General features: G+C 41.1%; 1 protein-coding gene across 1 annotated transcript; it reads left to right on the forward strand.

The window, feature by feature from the left end:
• The first annotated feature begins 13,201 nt into the window (after positions 1-13,201).
• Positions 13,202-14,935, forward strand: LOC140516696 (syncytin-2-like). The gene has a single exon (XM_072627683.1). It carries the CDS (start codon positions 13,202-13,204, stop codon positions 14,933-14,935), a length of 1,734 nt encoding a protein of 577 aa, XP_072483784.1.
• Positions 14,936-18,021: the final 3,086 nt, after the last annotated feature.

The following is an 18,021-nucleotide window of genomic DNA, read 5'->3' on the forward strand; positions in this document are numbered from 1 at the left end:
AACGTAAGCATGCAATTCATTTTACATTAATAGCACTAGGAAATATATGTCTCTTTTTATCTATACACATATACACATACGTGCGCGCACACATATACACAGCTTTCCCAGTTTAGTTTGACAACTGTTATTGTTATTGACATCAGGAGGCAGCGAGGATAGAGCACCAGGGCCTGGACTCAGGAAGCTCTGAGTTCCAATCTGGTCTTGGACACTTACTAGCTGTGTGACCCTGGGCATTTGCCTCAGTTTCCTCATTCGTAAGATGAGAAGGAAATGGCAAATCACTCCAATACCTTTGCCAAGAAGTTTCCAAATGGAATCAGGAAGAGTTGGACTCAGCTGAAAAATGCCTGAACAACAAAGAGGGTAGTAAAAACTAAAACCGAAGGGAGCATGGAAAATCACAACAGCCAACATTGACACAGTACTTGGTATATGGGCAAGACCAGATGTTAAGTACTCTACAAACAAGAGCTTCTTACCACATGCTTGTGTACTCATCTCTCGCCCTTCCCCTTCTTCCTTTCTTTGCTAACCCATTCCTCTTTTGACCTTCCCTTCTCTTTCTTTGTGTTACGCCCTCAGAACGTTACCAATCCACACCCTAGATCTCTGTGTTTATTATTCAACTTTCTCAATACCCTTTGAAGTAATTAAGGGTTTTGGGCAATACTCCTTTTTCTCCTCTTAGGATATTAGCATTATATCACGATGCCTGGCTTACTGGGTGCTTAATAAATGTTTGTTGATTGATTGGTTGCTTCTTTCCAATTACTCACATAAATTTAACATCATTTTGCTCTTAGGTGGAGCTACTGAGAAAACACAACTCTGAAAGCTGATTCTCTGAGACATGCTTAAAATGAGAATTTAAATCGGTGAAATCCTTTCATAGCTGGATAATAAATCAGATTTGTTCTTGCAGTTAAAAACCTTAAACTGCAGTTTATTAACAATGTTTAATATGGAAACGTATTATGGGAAGATTTGTTGTTGGATTTTTAGGTTACATTAAATTTGAAATTTTTCAATCTAATATTTTAGAAGGAACTGATATCTTCATTATCAATATAGCTATCCGTAACCAAGAAAAACTATAGGGAACTGATTTAGGAATGCATGTTAAAATGTTGAAAATAAAAAATAAAACAATTTATCTAAACAAAAAATGTTAAGTTCTAGCATATTGCAACATTCTGGTTTCCCCTTTAAAAATGTCAGCTTATATCTGCCTCCAGAGAAGGAAATGATGAAGTCTGAATACAGATTGAAGCATACTTTTAAAACTATTTATCTTGCTATTATCTGTGCTTTCTTTTGCAACATGGTTAACATGGAAATATATTTTGCATAACTGCACATGTGTAATCTATAGCAAAGTGCTTGCCTTCTCAAGGAGGGGGGCAGGGATGGAGGGATGGAACTTGGAACTCAAAAATTATTTAAAAAAGGAATATTAAAAATTGTTTTTATGTATAATTGAAAAAAAATAAAGATATTCCTTTTAAAAAAGTCAGCTTATCTTCCTGCACTCAGGAAAGTCTACAACTTATAATTGTGTTAGTTCTTTCTTTTATAGTACTAATAATGATGGGAGAACCTGGAGCTACTAAAACGTTTGAACCAAAATGTTGGACAACATATAACGGTTAGACAACCAAGACTCCTGAGGCAATTCATGTCCCAACTCTTTCATTCCCTCCTCCTATTTCTAGTTTACTCTCCCCCTCCTACTTTTCTTTCTCTTTTTCTTCCATTTCTCTCTTTCCATTCCCTTTCTGTGATTCTTTAGGTTTTCTTCAATGACTACACCTAGATCCACTTTTTTTGTTACTAAAAATTCTGAACTTAACAAATATTAAATAAAATGAGTATTTTCATATATAAATCAAATAGGAAAAGATTGTATGTGAAGTTACAAGTTTCTACTATGTACAACTTTCTTTTCCTTTCAAGATATTTTAAACTCTGCATTGTTACTTTTAAAGCTGTTGTGCCTGAGTTTCCTTCCGACCTTCCTTCTATCCTCTTCTGTGTATTAAAAAAAGGTGATTTAGTGATCTTTTCATTTTTTCCTTTGGTGACCCTATTGCCAGCCTCTCTATCCCCTTCAATTCTCTATATCACCTGCCTCACTAGAAAAAAAAGAAAAAAGAAACAAATCTCCACATTGGCCAAGTCCAAAAATATATGACTTATTATGTAAACTGAGTCCATAACCTCTGTCTGGTGGTAGAGGCTTCATCATCATTCAGATGTCTTCTTAAAATAGCAATAAATCATGCCCTAATTTTTAGCACCAATTTCGGAGGTGTAGATTTTCACAGGGAAAAATTAACAATCAGCACTAAAGGGCCAAGCATACCCCTGCAGTTATTATAGAATTCATTTTCCTAATTCTGCTTATTTCATGCCCCATCAATTCATACAAATCTTCTCAGGTTTCTGTGAAATTGTCATTTCATCATTTTTTATAGGACAATCACATTCCATCATATTGCTATACCACAACTTATTTAGCAATGAACTAATTGATGGCCACCCCTTAGTTTTTAGTTCTTTGGCATATAAATATTGTTGTATATATGGATCCTTTTCCTCTTTCTTTCATCTCTTTAAAATGTGGACCTAGTAGTGCTATTAATGGTTCTAAGAGTATACAGTTTAATGACTTTTTGAGTAGTTCCAAATTGCTTTCCAGAATGAATAGCACAAGAGTTCATTCAACAGTGCATCAGCATACCTGTCCTCCAATAGCCCCTCTAACAAGTGTCATTTTTTTTTATTTTTTGCTTTCTTTACCAATGTGATTGACATGATATGGAATGTCAAAGTAATTTTAATTTGCATTTTTCCTACTTTTAGTTGTTTGGGTAATAGATTTCTTCCTTTTCAAACTACCTGTTTTTAGCCTTTGACCATTCAACTATTGGGGAATGGCTCTTGTTCTCATATTTGAATCAGTTTCTCATATGTCTAAAATATCAGACCTTTTTCAGAGAAACTTGGCATAAGGATCCCCCCTAATTATTTGTTTTCTCTTTTTTTCTTTTTAATACAAGTTTTTATTGATATTTTCTGTTTGTTACATCACCATAATAGCCCATGTATCCCTCCTCCTCTACCTTCCTAAGAGCCATTCCATATAATAGATAGTATTGTTTTAGAGACAAAAAAAGTCAAAACAATGTTTCCTTTCTAATTTTAACTACATATTTTTTATGCAAAAACTTTTAAAATTTCATATAAGAAAATATTTCCATTTTTACTCAGTTAATACTTTTCTGTCTTTTGTTTGGTTATCAATTTTTATCCTATCCATAGTTGTGTAAGGATGGGGATCCATTGATTACCCCGACTCCCACTTAAATGCAATTACCTTTGTTAGGAAAATCTTAGAACTAAGTTTGGAAATTACTTGTAAACTTCTTGAATCAATCAATCAAAGGCTTTTTAAAATTAGGTATAACTGGTTCTGTTGGGTGAGGTCACATTCGAAGGAATTTGTATAAACAAGAATCTATCCCATAATTGAGGAGAAAGTTCAAGGAGCTGACTATGGAGAGGAAAGAACAGGGACATCAGTAGTTGAACTGGAAAGAATTGGCAGCACAGGGACAACTAGCAAAAGGAGAAAGAGAAAGTAGGATTAAGATGTGACAGAAGAGGGAGAGAATGAGGAGAGCCATGCCAATATGATGAAAACAACAATATTACTTCAACTCATTTTCTTCTTTAGTATTATACCAACCAAACTATCAGAGGATGCCTTTATGAAGCTAGAAAAAAATAATAACAAAATTCATTTGGAGGCACAGAAGGTCAAGAATTCCCCAGGAAATAATAAAAAAAAAATGGGAAGGTAGTCTAGTAGCACTAGATCTCAAACTACATTACAAAACAATAGTCACTGAAACCATTTGGTAGTTGTTAAAAAAAAAAGTAGAGAGCTTGATTAACCTAGCAGGTTAAGTACACAACATACAGAAGAAAATGACCATAGAAGCATAATGTTCCATAATCTCAAAGACCTCAACTATTGGGATAAACATTCACTGTTCAAAGAAACCAAGAAAACTGAAAAGCAATATGGCAGAAATTTGGCATAGGTCAACATTTCACACCATATACAAGGTGAACTTCAAAGGGGCATATGACAAAAACATTGAAAGTCACATCCCAAACAGATTTGAGGAGCAAGGAAGGACATATCTAATTCTCTTTTAATCTCTCAGGCTAGGTTTAAGAAGAAGCATGATCCAAAAATCTGCTCTTGTTCTCATCCCACACTTTGTTCTCATAGTTAAAATTTCTAGATGTGAGATGGGACAAAAGACATAAATTGGAAGCTTTAAAGAAAAGAATAACAGTGACACCTCATTTATCCAGAGTCATCAGAGAAAAAGGTGTTCCACTTAAATGGAATAAACCTATGACATTCATGGAAAAGTGAAGTCATTCATATTTGTTACCAAAAATTTGAGACACTTGTCACAGGTTTATAGAATTTTTACCTGAAAAGTCCCTCAGAGATTATCTAGTCCACTTCCTTAGTCCCTAAAAACAAACAAACCCTCAACTAGAGATTTCAGCTTTCTGGTTGTTTGGATTAAGGAAATATAAAAACTGGCTACATTTTAATTTGGAGATTGTTGGTTAAAATATTTTTACTTAAGAGACTTCAAGGATGTGAAGGATTTTAATAGGTAAAAAAAGAAGGAAGAAGAAGAGACCATAAGAGGTCACGTAGTACAAGTCTCTCTTCTACATTTGAGAAAACTGAGGCACAGAAAGGGGAAATGATTTGTCCAAGAATATGTAGGTGACAGAGGTGGAAATTATATATATTGGAGAAAGTGAAGAATCTAGACTGACAAAAACAGAGGACAGATGCTAGCAAGAAATAGATGACTAATAAAACCTTCAAAATGTATTTTCTCTCTTCTTTGGTCCTTTCTATATCAGGCTTTAAAAAACAGCTATGTTGCTTGCCTTTGTTTAATTCTTGAAAATATTAAATAAAATGTTTTTTAAAGTTGTCTCTCTTCACACACTTTCTGGCTTAAAATCTTTATGAACTCATGGGTGTGACAATGCTGAGTTAATTCTGCCAAAATACTGGCTATTTAGCTAATTCATATTTAAGCACACATGTTCTATTGACAATCACAATACTTCACTAATACAAATAACTGAAATAATACCATTTTCTTCCATTGCATTTTTACTGTATATGATTGAAACGAAATCTATACTTTCACTGACTTAATTTCAAAAATTTTTTGCTATTTTTAATAAACAATATTATTGTTCTAATTAACAAGTGTTTATTTTCTTTCTCTTTCACTCATCTCACCAGCACTGAACAATTAAAAAAAAAAAGAAAAAAAAGAAAACCCTCCTAACAAATCTTCAAAGTCAAGCAAAACAAATTTCCACAATGGTCAAATCCAAAATGTCTTCATCATTCTTTATTTAACATCCATTATCACCCTTCTGGGAAGAGGTGGTTAGTAAACACACTTCACCTTTCTTTCTCTGGTCTTTCGTCATTGCATTCATCAGAGTTCTCACGTCACAAAGCTTTTTTTCTCTGTAATGTTGTCAATTGTATAAATTGTTTTGGTTCTCCTCACTTCATTCTGCATCATAGTTTCCTCTGAAACTATTCCATCGTTTTTTATGACACAATAGTATTTCATTTATTTATATACTATGTTGGCCATTCCCCAGTAGGTGGGTACCTCCCCCATTTTTAATTTCCAGTGTTTAGGTAAGATGAAAAAAGCTCATAGAAATGTTTTGTATTATATGGGTCCTTGTCCTTTTTATCAGTTTGGGGTATCTGTCCAGTAGTAGTACTGTTGGGTCAGATGGCATGCACACTTCAGTGACTTTAGGACATGGTTCCAAATTGCTTTTCAAAGTGACTGGACCAATTTATAGTCCTACCAGCAATGCACTAATGTGCCTCTTTCCCTCCTAATCTCACCAGCATTTGTCATTTTTCCATCTTGTTATCTTTGTCAATTTCGTGGGTGTGAAGTGGAACCCCAGAGAGTTTCTAACTTGCATTTCTCTAGTTAGTGGTGATTTGGAATATTTTTTCACATTTTATTTTTTTTATGTGGGAATAGTTATTAAATAGCAAATGAGATATAAGTAAGTGAACGCAACCTTCTGGTACCCCTCCATTTCTACAAGTCCTTAGATAGAGCAACATTCAAATTTGCCTGATTTGAAAGATACTCTGGTTTTCTTTGAGTAAACAAAATAGCGCAAATCAATACAACCCCTTTTTATAATTTGTCATTTTATGTTAATACAATTTCATGCTAATTTTAGCTTTATCCTCCATAGTTACTGAAAAAGAATTCAGCTTATCTATTCACGCAGGAAAAAGCAAGTGGGTGAAAAATGCCTATTGTATTATGATATTCAGCGAGGTGGACAACCCACAGAGCTGTCACAGCATAAACAGGAGGGTACAGGTTCTCAGATCTGCTGTTTTAAAATGAAGGCAACTTTTGAGGGGCCAGCAATCTATTTTAATCAAACACATATATCATTCACTTAGTTCAGGGGGGAAAGTCAGCACCCTGAACTTCAGGGAAATATAAACAGAAATTACAGCAGAAATTGCAAACCGAAAGACCAACAGACAGTCCTTTCAAATGTCTGTCATAAGCAGTACATACACCACAAATCAACAGACAGATCCAACTGTCTATTGATAATGTTTAATATAAAATTTTGAAATAATCTCTTTGTTCTCTCTGAAGCAAACTCAGAGAATGCCTCTTCCTATGACAGCAAAAGCCAACCAAAGCTGACTCTGCATTCCTTGGAGACCTTTAACCTATGACATATCTTGAATAATGGGTCTTTCCTTTGTATCTTATTATCTATAGACACATACTATGTTATGACATATCTTGAATAATGGGTCTTTCCTTTGTATCTTATTATCTATAGACACATACTATGTTATGGCATATTAATGGTAAAAAAATATAGACGTCTTAGGTCATAATTTCTATTGAACATTGTTTGCCCCTTTCTGTGTCAATTATCTGTGGTGGGATTTCCTTCCTTGTCACCAAGACATATGTTTACCCAGCTTGGAATCTCAACGTTTGATTGACATTGCTTTGTTAATTGTCTTGTCTTACTGAATTTCTGATTTGGGTAGTTAAGAGAGTTTCCTCCTCATGGCAAAATGTATTTAAGACAGATGATTTCTGTACTAGGTAGTCAGAGTCACCTCTGACTCCATAGCTATGACTGTTATCTTTAAGAGAGAATCAATTAATTAATAAACCACGCATGCCTTTAGTCTAATGTCTTTTCTTTAACCAAGTTTTCAGGTTAACAGTAATGGTGCCGTGACGTGCGGACTGGAACTGAGGAAAGGATGAAGACATTTTCCTCACCTCGCCAACGCCAGGACTCAGGCGCCAACAGGATCCATTTTTCCTGGAGTCTTGGATCTTGACGGGGTCGGGGTAAGTGCTTCTATTTCCCAGCTTCCAGTGGACTCCCGTTATTTTGGTTGCAGTCCAAAATATTCTCTCTTAAAGATAACTCTGGGGGCGGAGACCAATTCGCGTTATGTCGCTCTGTACTAATTAGGTCTCCTCTGAGGATCGATCTAGGAAAGCTAGCTAGCCATGGGTCAGTCAAAAACTAAGATCAGAAATCCGGCCGACAAGACCCCTGCTTCTTATATGTCGAGTCGCTACCAATCTGATGATCACAAATATTGCCAGCGCTGGTATCAGTTAACTAAGGATAGCCCTAAATTATGTTGGCCACGATGGGGCTCTTTTGACCGGTCAAAGTTACTCTATCTTAAAACCCAATTGAGTTTAAAGGCCAACAAAACATCTAATCAGGAGTGGGAATGTTTTCATCGTTGGTTTGCTGAAATGGCTGAGCGAGAAAGGAAATCTGAGGCCTCTTCCTTTAAAGCTCGCAAAGCTGCTCCAGCACCACCCCCTCCTCCCTCAACCCCTGCTACCTCTCTCTATCCTTCTCTACCCTCTTCCCCGACAGCCCCAGTCTGTCCCTCCCCTCCCCCCGCCTCTCTTCCTTCCCTCCCGCCCCCTTATTCCTCGTCTCTTTCCCCTGAAAGCTCTGATTCTGGGAAAGACAAAAGCTCTTCGAGGTTGTTTTCTCTCTCCTCTCCTGCTCTTGCCTGCTCTAATCCCGAGGAAGGTGAGGGGGATAACTCTGCTCCACAATCGTTGCCCCCTTGCTCTCTCCCTCCCCTTAAAGACTCTAATCTTAGAGCGCAAGATTGTTCCGCGTCTGCAGGTCAGGAGTCTGTGTGTGACCCCGTTGGAGCCTATCCCTTTAAGGTGGTTACTAAGCAAAGCTCCCAAACTATGCCCATAACAGACAAAGAAGGCCAGGTGAAGCCAACTGTCACGCTCGTTTCCACCACTCAGTATAATTTTAAACCTTGGGAGCGGGGCGAATTGCAGGCTATTAAGAAGGACTTCCCTGATCCTCGCCAGGACCCTATAGGTTTTGCTGACCAATTCGGGGTTACCCTCCAGTCTTATAGGCCGGGAATCCCTGACATTTGCCTTTTGGTAGTGGTCCTGGTTGGGAAGGGTGAAGCCAGGAATTGGTGGAAAAAGGCAGAGATAAAGGCCACAATTGAGGAAATGCAAAAAACAGATTGGGTTGCTCATAAGAATCAGGAAGACCATTATCGGGAGGCTAAAGCCCTGGGTGAAGCCCTAATTGAAGCTATCCCAGCGGCCTTTCCCCGACTCGTAGACTTTTCTAAGATTAAGTGTGTTACGCAGAGATCTGATGAGACTGTGTTTCAATGTTATAATCGCCTAGCTGAAGTTTTTGATGCTAACTCTGGCTTAGTACATGATCGGGAAGGTGGGGGACAAACGCAGTTCCTCTCCTACTTTGTTAATAACCTGCAACCTTCCCTATCACGAAATATCAAAATCACCCAGCCGGAGTGGCAGTCTAAACATCCGCAGTTCATAGCTGAACTTGCCTCCCAGCTCGCTCAGACCTTAGCAACGCAGGCTGAGGAGGACTTAGAAGCAAAAAGGGAACTTCGAACTAAGAAGGATCAGGTTTATACAATGCAGCTTCAACAACTAACAGCTCCTGTTCCAACTTCACACTCTCCTCCCATTGCGACAACACGTCGCAAACGTGGCAATTGTCACTATTGTAAGAAACCAGGGCATTGGAAATCAGAATGCAGAACGCGTCTCAAGGTACTGGAACAACAGAAACGCCAGGGGCATTACAACCCCTCCCCCCAACGACCATAGGGTTGCTCCGAGCAAGGTTTGCAGGGTCCAACTTTTCTCTTCCCCTCTCTATCTCTTTCTCAACTAGGGGAACTGTCTGTAGTAGTACAAGGTCACCCCATTCTGGCCCTAGTTGACACCGGTGCTACTCTGTCAGTTTTGGATCCCTGCAAATTCCCCCCTCCCCTTCCTCGGAGTAACGATAGTTTGTTGGTGGTGGGGGTTTCCAATAAGCCTCTTCGGGCTTTCCGAACTAATCCCCTCTCAGTCATTCTCGGCCAGGACCACTTCCAACACACCTTCCTCCTTGTCCCTGGGGCCCCTTGTCATCTCCTTGGTCGAGATATCCTATCTTTCCTTTCTGCTGTATTAAGCTTTACCCCAACCGGTTTTCAGCTAGAACACCGTTCCCCTTCCCCAGTGCTCGTCACAGCCCTATCCCTCCTACCTCAGTCTGATATACCTGCCCCCTCTGACGAGGAACTAGCTTTAGCCAAGGTTCCGCCCCAGTTATGGGCCACGGATCATACAGACATTGGGCGCATTTCCACCGCCGTCCCCATAGAGGTTCAGATTGACCCCTCGCGTCCTCTTCCGTGTCTCCGTCAGTATCCTCTCCCTCATGCTGCTATAGAAGGTGCTAGGCCTCTCCTCCAAGCGTTCCTTTCCAAAGGATTGATTGTCCCCTGTACATCTCCTTGCAACACTCCTATTTTCCCTATTAAGAAGCCTGGTAACCGAGGCTGGCGCCTCGTGCAGGACCTCCGTGCTGTTAATGCCATTGTTCTTCCTCGATCCCCGGTGGTTCCCAATCCCCATACTCTGTTGTCCCTTATTCCCCCGTCTGCTACTGTGTTCACTGCTGTGGATCTTTGTAGCGCCTTCTTTTCTATACCCGTGCACCCTTCCAGTCAATATCTTTTTGCTTTCACTTGGGAGGGACGGCAGTATACCTGGACAGTCCTTCCTCAGGGCTTCACTGAATCTCCCTCCTATTTCTGTCAAGCCCTGCATGACAATCTCGCCTCTCTGGTCCTACCCCACTGCTCTGTACTTCTCCAGTATGTTGAAGACCTATTATATTACTCTGCTCCCCTGACCTGACTTCAGGGAGAGATGATGCGATAACCCTTCTTACATTTCTGGCTTTAAATGGTCACAAGGCTTCCCGAGACAAGCTTCAGTTTTGCCGTGCCTCTGTAAAGTTCCTTGGTCATGTCATTTCTAAGGGCAGTGTTTCCCTAGATCCCTCCCGAATTCGAGCTATCCGTGATTTTCCTCTCCCAACATCCAAGAGGCAGCTTCGGGCCTTTTTGGGCCTGGCTGGATACTGCCGCTCTTGGATTCCCGAATTCTCTGTACTCTCCCGCCCTTTGTATGAAGCCCTGCGACACCAAAGCCCTGATCCCCTTTGCTTATCCAAAGAACAGCACCTGGCTATTGAATCCATAAAAGCCTCCCTTTCTCAACCCCCAGCCTTGGGTCTTCCTAACTATTCCCTGCCTTTTGTACTTTTTGCTATGGACAAAGGAGGGAATGCAGTAGGAGTTTTAGCACAGAAACATGGGGAACGTTACAGACCAGTAGGATATTATAGCAAGCAACTGGATGCAGTAGCCAGGGCCCTACCACCCTGCCTGAGAAGTGTCATCGCTATAACTGAGATTTTTTAACAAAGTGAGGACATTATACTCGATTCGCGATTGGCCAGTGACGCTTTTTGTACCCCATGCGGTTGAGGCCCTCCTAAACTCACATCACACCCAGCATCTATCAAGCAGCCGCCTGGCAAAAATCGAAACCCAGTTGATGACACGACCCCAGGTCACAATCAAAAGACTAAACGTACTAAATCCTGCTGCGTTTCTAGAGACTATTCCCCGTTTTGAGATAGACCAGTTCGAGAATGATCGTGAGCCTGACCCCTCCAATCACGACTGCATCACAATCCTGGATCACCTACTGACTCCAAGAGCCGACCTTCAGGAAACACCCATCCTAGATGCCGACCTCACAGTCTTTACTGACGGCTCCTGTCTGAGGAACTCCGAAGGGCAAGCAGTAGCCGGTTACGGTATCACTACGGTAACTGAGGTATTGGAGTTGGGCCCTCTCCCCTGGGCTAACTCTGCGCAGCAGGCAGAGTTAGAAGCTGTATCAAGGGCCTGTGAATTGGGGAGGGGGCTGAAGATTAACATCTATACAGATAGCAGATATGCTTTTGGGGTGGCTCATGATTTTGGAATGTTGTGGAAACAAAGGGGATTTTTAACCTCCCCAGGACAGCCCTTAAAGAACAGTAAGCAAGTCTCTAGGTTATTAGAATGCTTCCTACTCCCCAGGAAGGTGGCTGTTATCAAAACTACAGGCCATTCTCGTGAATCCACCCCTGAGGCTGAAGGGAATCAACTAGCTGATCAAGCAGCCAGGGAAGCAGCCCTCTTACCTCCGGTTCCTGTGATGATTTCCTGCACCCCCTTGCTTGCTCCCCCGCCTATTGATCTGATAGCTTTAACTGAAGCCCAAGCTCTTATCTCTCCTGAAACAGCGCGTCAGTGGGAACTACAAGGATGCACTCGGGACTCTGAAACTGGACTTTGGAAACATGGACAGCAGGTTGTCCTACCTCCTCAACTGCATAGACCATTACTAAGTCACTTGCACCATCTGAGTCACTGGGGACCAGATAAACTTTATGAACTCGCCTCTCAGCACTGGTGGGGAATATCAAAGAAGGTGGTTGAAGAGGTGGTATCCGGATGCCAGTCTTGCCCTTTATATAATCCCTCCAAGTCCCTTAGACCTCCCCGGGGTTGCTTTCCTCTCCCCCTCTCACCCTTTGAGATCTGGCAAATTGACTTTATCCAGCTGCCTCCCTGCCGAGGATATAAGTTTGCCCTTGTTATGGTCTGTATGTTTTCCAGATGGGTAGAGGTTTTCCCATGTCAAGCAGCCACTTCAGGGATGGTAGGAAAAATCCTATGTGAACACATCATCCCTTATTGGGGAGTCCCCCGTGAAGTTCATAGTGATCGAGGAACTCATTTTACTGGCAAGGGACTCAGAACCATTCTGGAAGCTTGGGGAATTCATCAGCACTTGCATTGTGCTTATCACCCACAGTCTTCAGGGATAGTAGACAGAACCAATGGAGTATTGAAAGGGCTACTAGGAAAATTAACTTCAGATTTCCAGGCACCATGGATTAAGGTGCTACCTATTGCCCTCCTTGCCCTCCGGTCTCGACCTGTGGGCAAGACTAAACTCTCCCCCTATGAGATTGTCACTGGGAGACCAATGCCTCTCACCCCGGCAGACCTCTCCCCACTCGCTTCGCATTGTCTTCAGGAATATTGTGTCAAACTTGGTCAGCAGATTCATCAAGTTCAGGACCTTGTTTCTCAGTCTTATTCTTTAGGTCCACCGCCGGAAACCAGCTCTCTCATCTCCCCTGGAGACTGGGTATACTGGAAGCGCCATCTACGGAAACACTCTCTGGAACCACGGTGGAAGGGACCCTTTCAGGTGCTGCTCACAACCTCCACCGCTGCCAAGCTCCAAGGAATAGACTCCTGGATCCATTTGTCGCATCTGAAATTAGCTCCTGCTCCTGAGTGGACATCTGAACCGATAGGAGACCTTGCCCTCCGACTTCGAAAGGGCCAGAAAAAGACGACATCTGGTGTAGACAGCTCTCCCAAGAGTCCGGACCAGGCCTGTGCGAAAAGCAACAGCTCCCTCCCCACTCTTGCTTAATCGCTTTGTGTCCCACTCTGTACCTCCCACTATCCACTTTGATTTCCTTTACAACTTACTCCTGCTTAATTGTCATTGTCTTGCAATGGCTGCCTATCTCTGGGGATGATCAAGAATGGGGAGGAGGTGATTCCTTCTTCCCAATTTACCCCATGCGGAAGCTGAGCCAGGGGGCGGCCAGACTATTTAATCTGTCCAACTGTTGCTTGTGTCTTGACCCTCTAACACGCATTTCAGCACACCCTATATCAGCCTCTGATTGGGGGTCTGTCGAAGCGGAGTCCCAGGCTCACCCCATTGAGGGCATTAGGTTCTCGGAAGATGGGCATCCTGGAATGCCGATCTTGGTTCAAAAGGCAAATCAGGCACAGTCTACTAAGGAATATGACCTTCTCCTTAGTGCTCCCTATTTCCGAAAGCGTTTTAAGAAAACCAGAGATCATTTAGCCTTAACTAGCCCTAAGGGTCCTGTCTTTTCAAAGGTAGCCTGGGCTTCCACGGCAGCCCCTGCTATTTTTTGCTACTTATCCAACCACACTTCTGGAACCCCTGTAGGGAACCTCGACCCTGCCCGGTGCAATCACATAATCTGGCTGCGCCCTGGTAGAATGCTCTCAACTACGGGAGAGAAATCAAGTGTTATCTTTGTAACCTTGCCCTCTGCCTGGATTCTAGGCACCAACACAACTCAAAAAGACTCTACTTCCACCTACTGTGCAGGGCGACCCAATGGTTATGTCTGTGGCAGTGACTGGTTTCTCCTCAATGCCACTTTCACCCCTGGATCCTGCCTAAAGCTGTGGCCTGATAAAACAGGAAATGAAACAGTTTACTGGGACCACTATCGGGGTTACTTGTGGGCAGAAAAAGGGTATGGCCCTGTTTCCAACGGAATGACCAACAACCCCTGCCTAAACCCTTCTATGGGCCTCATTCTTTCTCAGTCACGCTTTTTGTCCAACGAGACTACAACTTACTTTTACCGAGGATCTAGAAATAGTATTAGACCGTTCCCGGGTTCCCTTACTTTTTCCCTTACACTACCATCTTCCTTAGGAATGTTCTTCCTGTGTGGTACATCCCTTTATCAGACCCTTCCTCCTCAGTGGACAGGACTCTGTACCATTGTTCGAGTAGTGCCAGACCTCCGATATATCCCAGGCTCAACTCCGATACCCATGCCACTTCAAGACCTAATTATTGCTGACCCCAACTCCCCTGCCAAGCCTCTCCGCTTCAGGCATGCCATCCAATTCCTGCCCCTCATCATAGGAGGTAGTATCCTGGCAACCACAGGAGTAGGAATAGTAGGGCTAGCCGCTACAAATGAAGTTTATAAGGATCTATCTCACGAAATTGCAGACCTGATTGACAATTTGACCCAGGTGGTGGGAGACTTGCAGACTGAACTTGGCTCTTTGGCCGGAGTGGTCTTACAAAATCGAAGAGCACTTAATGCCCTCCTTGCGGCTCAGGGGGGTGTCTGTGTCTTTCTCGGAGAAGAATGTTGCTTTTATGTTAACAAATCCCAACAGATACAGGATAGCATAGATGTGTTTCGTTCTCATGCCACTCAGCTACGGAAAAGGGCTGAAGCACCCCAGTGGTATGATATGTTTAGTTCCCTTTCCCCAAGAGTGGGTGGCTTACTCAGATCCATCCTCCTTTCTGCTGCGGGAGTACTTGCTATTCTGGTCCTTATTTTCCCAGGTATCCGAATAGGATTAGCCTTGGTCCACAAATGTTCCACCACTTTGGTGAACAAAATAATGCTGACCAAGATCATTTTCCCCCAACCTACTCCAGATGCACAGAATAGTGCATCTCCCTGTTCCATTAAGGAAGAATTTCTAGAACTCCCATTCCCATTTCCTGAAGAAATGTGAAGCTTTCCTTGGTCTACAGGCGAAGCCTTCGGCTTGCCTTTGACCAAAAGGAGGGAATGATAATGTTTAATATAAAATTTTGAAATAATCTCTTTGTTCTCTCTGAAGCAAACTCAGAGAATGCCTCTTCCTATGTCAGCAAAAGCCAACCAAAGCTGACTCTACATTCCTTGGAGACCTTTAACCTATGACATATCTTGAATAATGGGTCTTTCCTTTGTATCTTATTATCTATAGACACATACTATGTTATGGCATATTAATGGTAAAAAAATATAGACGTCTTAGGTCATAATTTCTATTGAACATTGTTTGCCCCTTCCTGTGTCAATTATCTGTGGTGGGATTTCCTTCCTTGTCACCAAGACATATGTTTACCCAGCTTGGAATCTCAACGTTTGATTGACATTGCTTTGTTAATTGTCTTGTCTTACTGAATTTCTGATTTGGGTAGTTAAGAGAGTTTCCTCCTCATGGCAAAATGTATTTAAGACAGATGATTTCTGTACTAGGTATCTTTAAGAGGGAATCAATTAATTAATAAATAACGCATGCCTTTAGTCTAATGTCTTTTCTTTAACCAAGTTTTCAGGTTAACACTATATACATACATAGTTCCCTGAGAGAGAAGCATCAACTTCTCGGTTTTAAAAGTGTGCATATGCATGGGGCTCCTTAGCAGCTACCCAGAGTCTTGTCTGGCCAAACACTTCCAGTGAGTAAGCCCCAAAACAAAGCCTCACCTCAGAGTATATATACATTTTTCAAAGCCAGAGGGCACAACCCTTGAGAACCAGTGCCTCATTAGAAATTAACAAAAGGTGTGGGCCTTCCGATGAATTTCTCCTAATCAAGCTTCTCTTAACGTGTAGGGAAGATCTTTAACTCTCATTGACATAATTAACATGACAAGAGCTTATCATCAGTATAAATATTTTGGACGGACTTTGCAAAGGAATCATGAGATCGACCCTAAGGTGAACTGGAGGAGGACGGCAGAACGGATTGCCTTCATGGTTCTCTTAATGACTTCAAATTTCTTGAAAGAAAGGCTTATCTTTTTAGCACCAATATTCTTCCAGTGACTCTACATAGCTGCAAGTCATGGAATGCCACTTTCTAAGAAGCTGAAGGTGGCAGATAGTGGGTGTGAGTTAGCAACATTATACATTACACATGAGGAACTTATAGGATAAAGGATGTAAAGGATTACATCAGAAAATTGTATGACACCACAAAAAGTCTTTGATGAGAGTTAGAGATGTCTAATGGAAAGTCCATATACTCAACTGGCATTCCTGCAATATCTAGAAATCTAAAGGAAAAGCTTAATGGACAAAAGTTGCAGAGTATGAAAGGACATGGATGGGTTGAGACCTGCACCATTGCAGGGAATACCCACATGTGACAAATGAAAATATTCTTCAAAAAGTTTAAAAATTTCTGGTCAAACTAAAAAGGCTATAGAATTTAGGTGATCCATGTTGTTTGTGTACTATGATCTTAGTTCTTTCAACTGAAGCACTCTTACAAAATATCTTGATTATAATAGAGCTCTCACCAAATAAAAAGTGTGAAGACTATACAAATTTACTCTAATTCCATAACTGCTGGGATTTTTCTTTTAAAACTATTCATATCTGGTTATTTCAAAGGTTATAATGAAATTGGGGTTATCTTTGGAATTTTTATCTTTGATGACTATTGGAAAATGTATTGCAAAACATCTTGTCTCCCCCTCCCTCATTAACTTTGTTTCCTACCATTCTGTAAAGATTAGTCCAGTTATCACAAATTAAGCCAGATGGAAAGATGTCCTTGGACTGTGAGCAGCGTCCATTCGATGCGTTTGAGGAGCTGAGTTAATGAGTATTGTAAGAAAAAGTGAAGTTTGCTTTGGAGCAAAAGAATGTTTCTAGAGATTGTGCAATAAATAAGAGAAGCTCATCTCAGAACAGTACTGACATTTTAAAGTGTGATAATGTTTAATATAAAATTTTGGAATAATCTCTTTGTTCTCTCTGAAGTAAACTCAGAGAGTGCCTCTTCCTATGTCAGCAAAAGCCAGCCAAGGCCGACTCTACACTCCTTAAGGAGACCTTTAACCTAAGACACTATATCTTGAATAATAAGACTCTCCTTTGATGAATAATGAGACTTTCCTTTGATGAATCTTATTATCTATAGACACATACTATGTTATGAATAATGGGACTTTCCTTTGATCTATAGACACATACTATGTTATGGCGTATTAGTGATAAAGAAAATATAGACATCTTAGATCATAATTTCTATTGAACATTGTTTACCCTTTCCTATGTCAATTATCTGTTTAAGGGCGGAAGCCTGCCACTTAGTAGTGGTGGGGTTTCTTTCCTTATCACCGAGACATATGCTTACCCAGCTTGGAATCTCAAGGCCTGACTAACATTGCTTTGTTAATTGTCCTGTCTTACTGAATTTATGATTTGCTTAATTAGGAGAGTTTCTTTCTCATGGCAAAATGTACTTAAGACAGATGATTTCTGTACTAGATAGTCAGAGTCACCTCTGACTCCATAGCGCTATGTAACTGTTTTCTTTATAGGGAATCGATCAATTAATTAATTAAATCATAAAATGTATGCATTCAGCCATGTTGCCTTTTCTCTAACCAAGTTTTCAGGTCAACAAGTGCAACTTTTGAGCACTGTTGCCTAATATACATAGCACAGCTGTGGAATGCTGGGGAACAACAGGAGTTGATAGATCAGCTAGAAATGTGACTGTCTTTTTTAGCAAGAAGAAAATTGATAGAGTTCTAATACCCAAACTGGCAGTAAACCGCAAAAATAAATTGTACCTTTCTCTCAGACAAACAGGATTATAGTTAATGAGATTGTCATTACAGATCAGGATTGGACGATACAAATGGATGAAATAACTCTGCTGGACAGTGACCAAAGCCCAGATAAGCTGACGGTGCTCTTGCTGCAGCTGGCTGTACCCTTCTTTCCAAATCACCCATACTGAACCGCTTTCTATTTCTTTGAACGTATTCGCTTCGGATTATTCTGTATATGCTTATATATGTACTTGCTGTC

The sequence above is a fragment of the Notamacropus eugenii genome, chromosome Y, assembly GCF_028372415.1.
Source record: "Notamacropus eugenii isolate mMacEug1 chromosome Y, mMacEug1.pri_v2, whole genome shotgun sequence".
NCBI lineage: Eukaryota > Metazoa > Chordata > Mammalia > Diprotodontia > Macropodidae > Notamacropus > Notamacropus eugenii.

Bases quoted from the DNA above. Each gene is read 5' to 3' on its own strand.
- LOC140516696 (XM_072627683.1), top strand. From the start codon at position 13,202: ATGCGGAAGCTGAGCCAGGGGGCGGCCAGACTATTTAATCTGTCCAAC.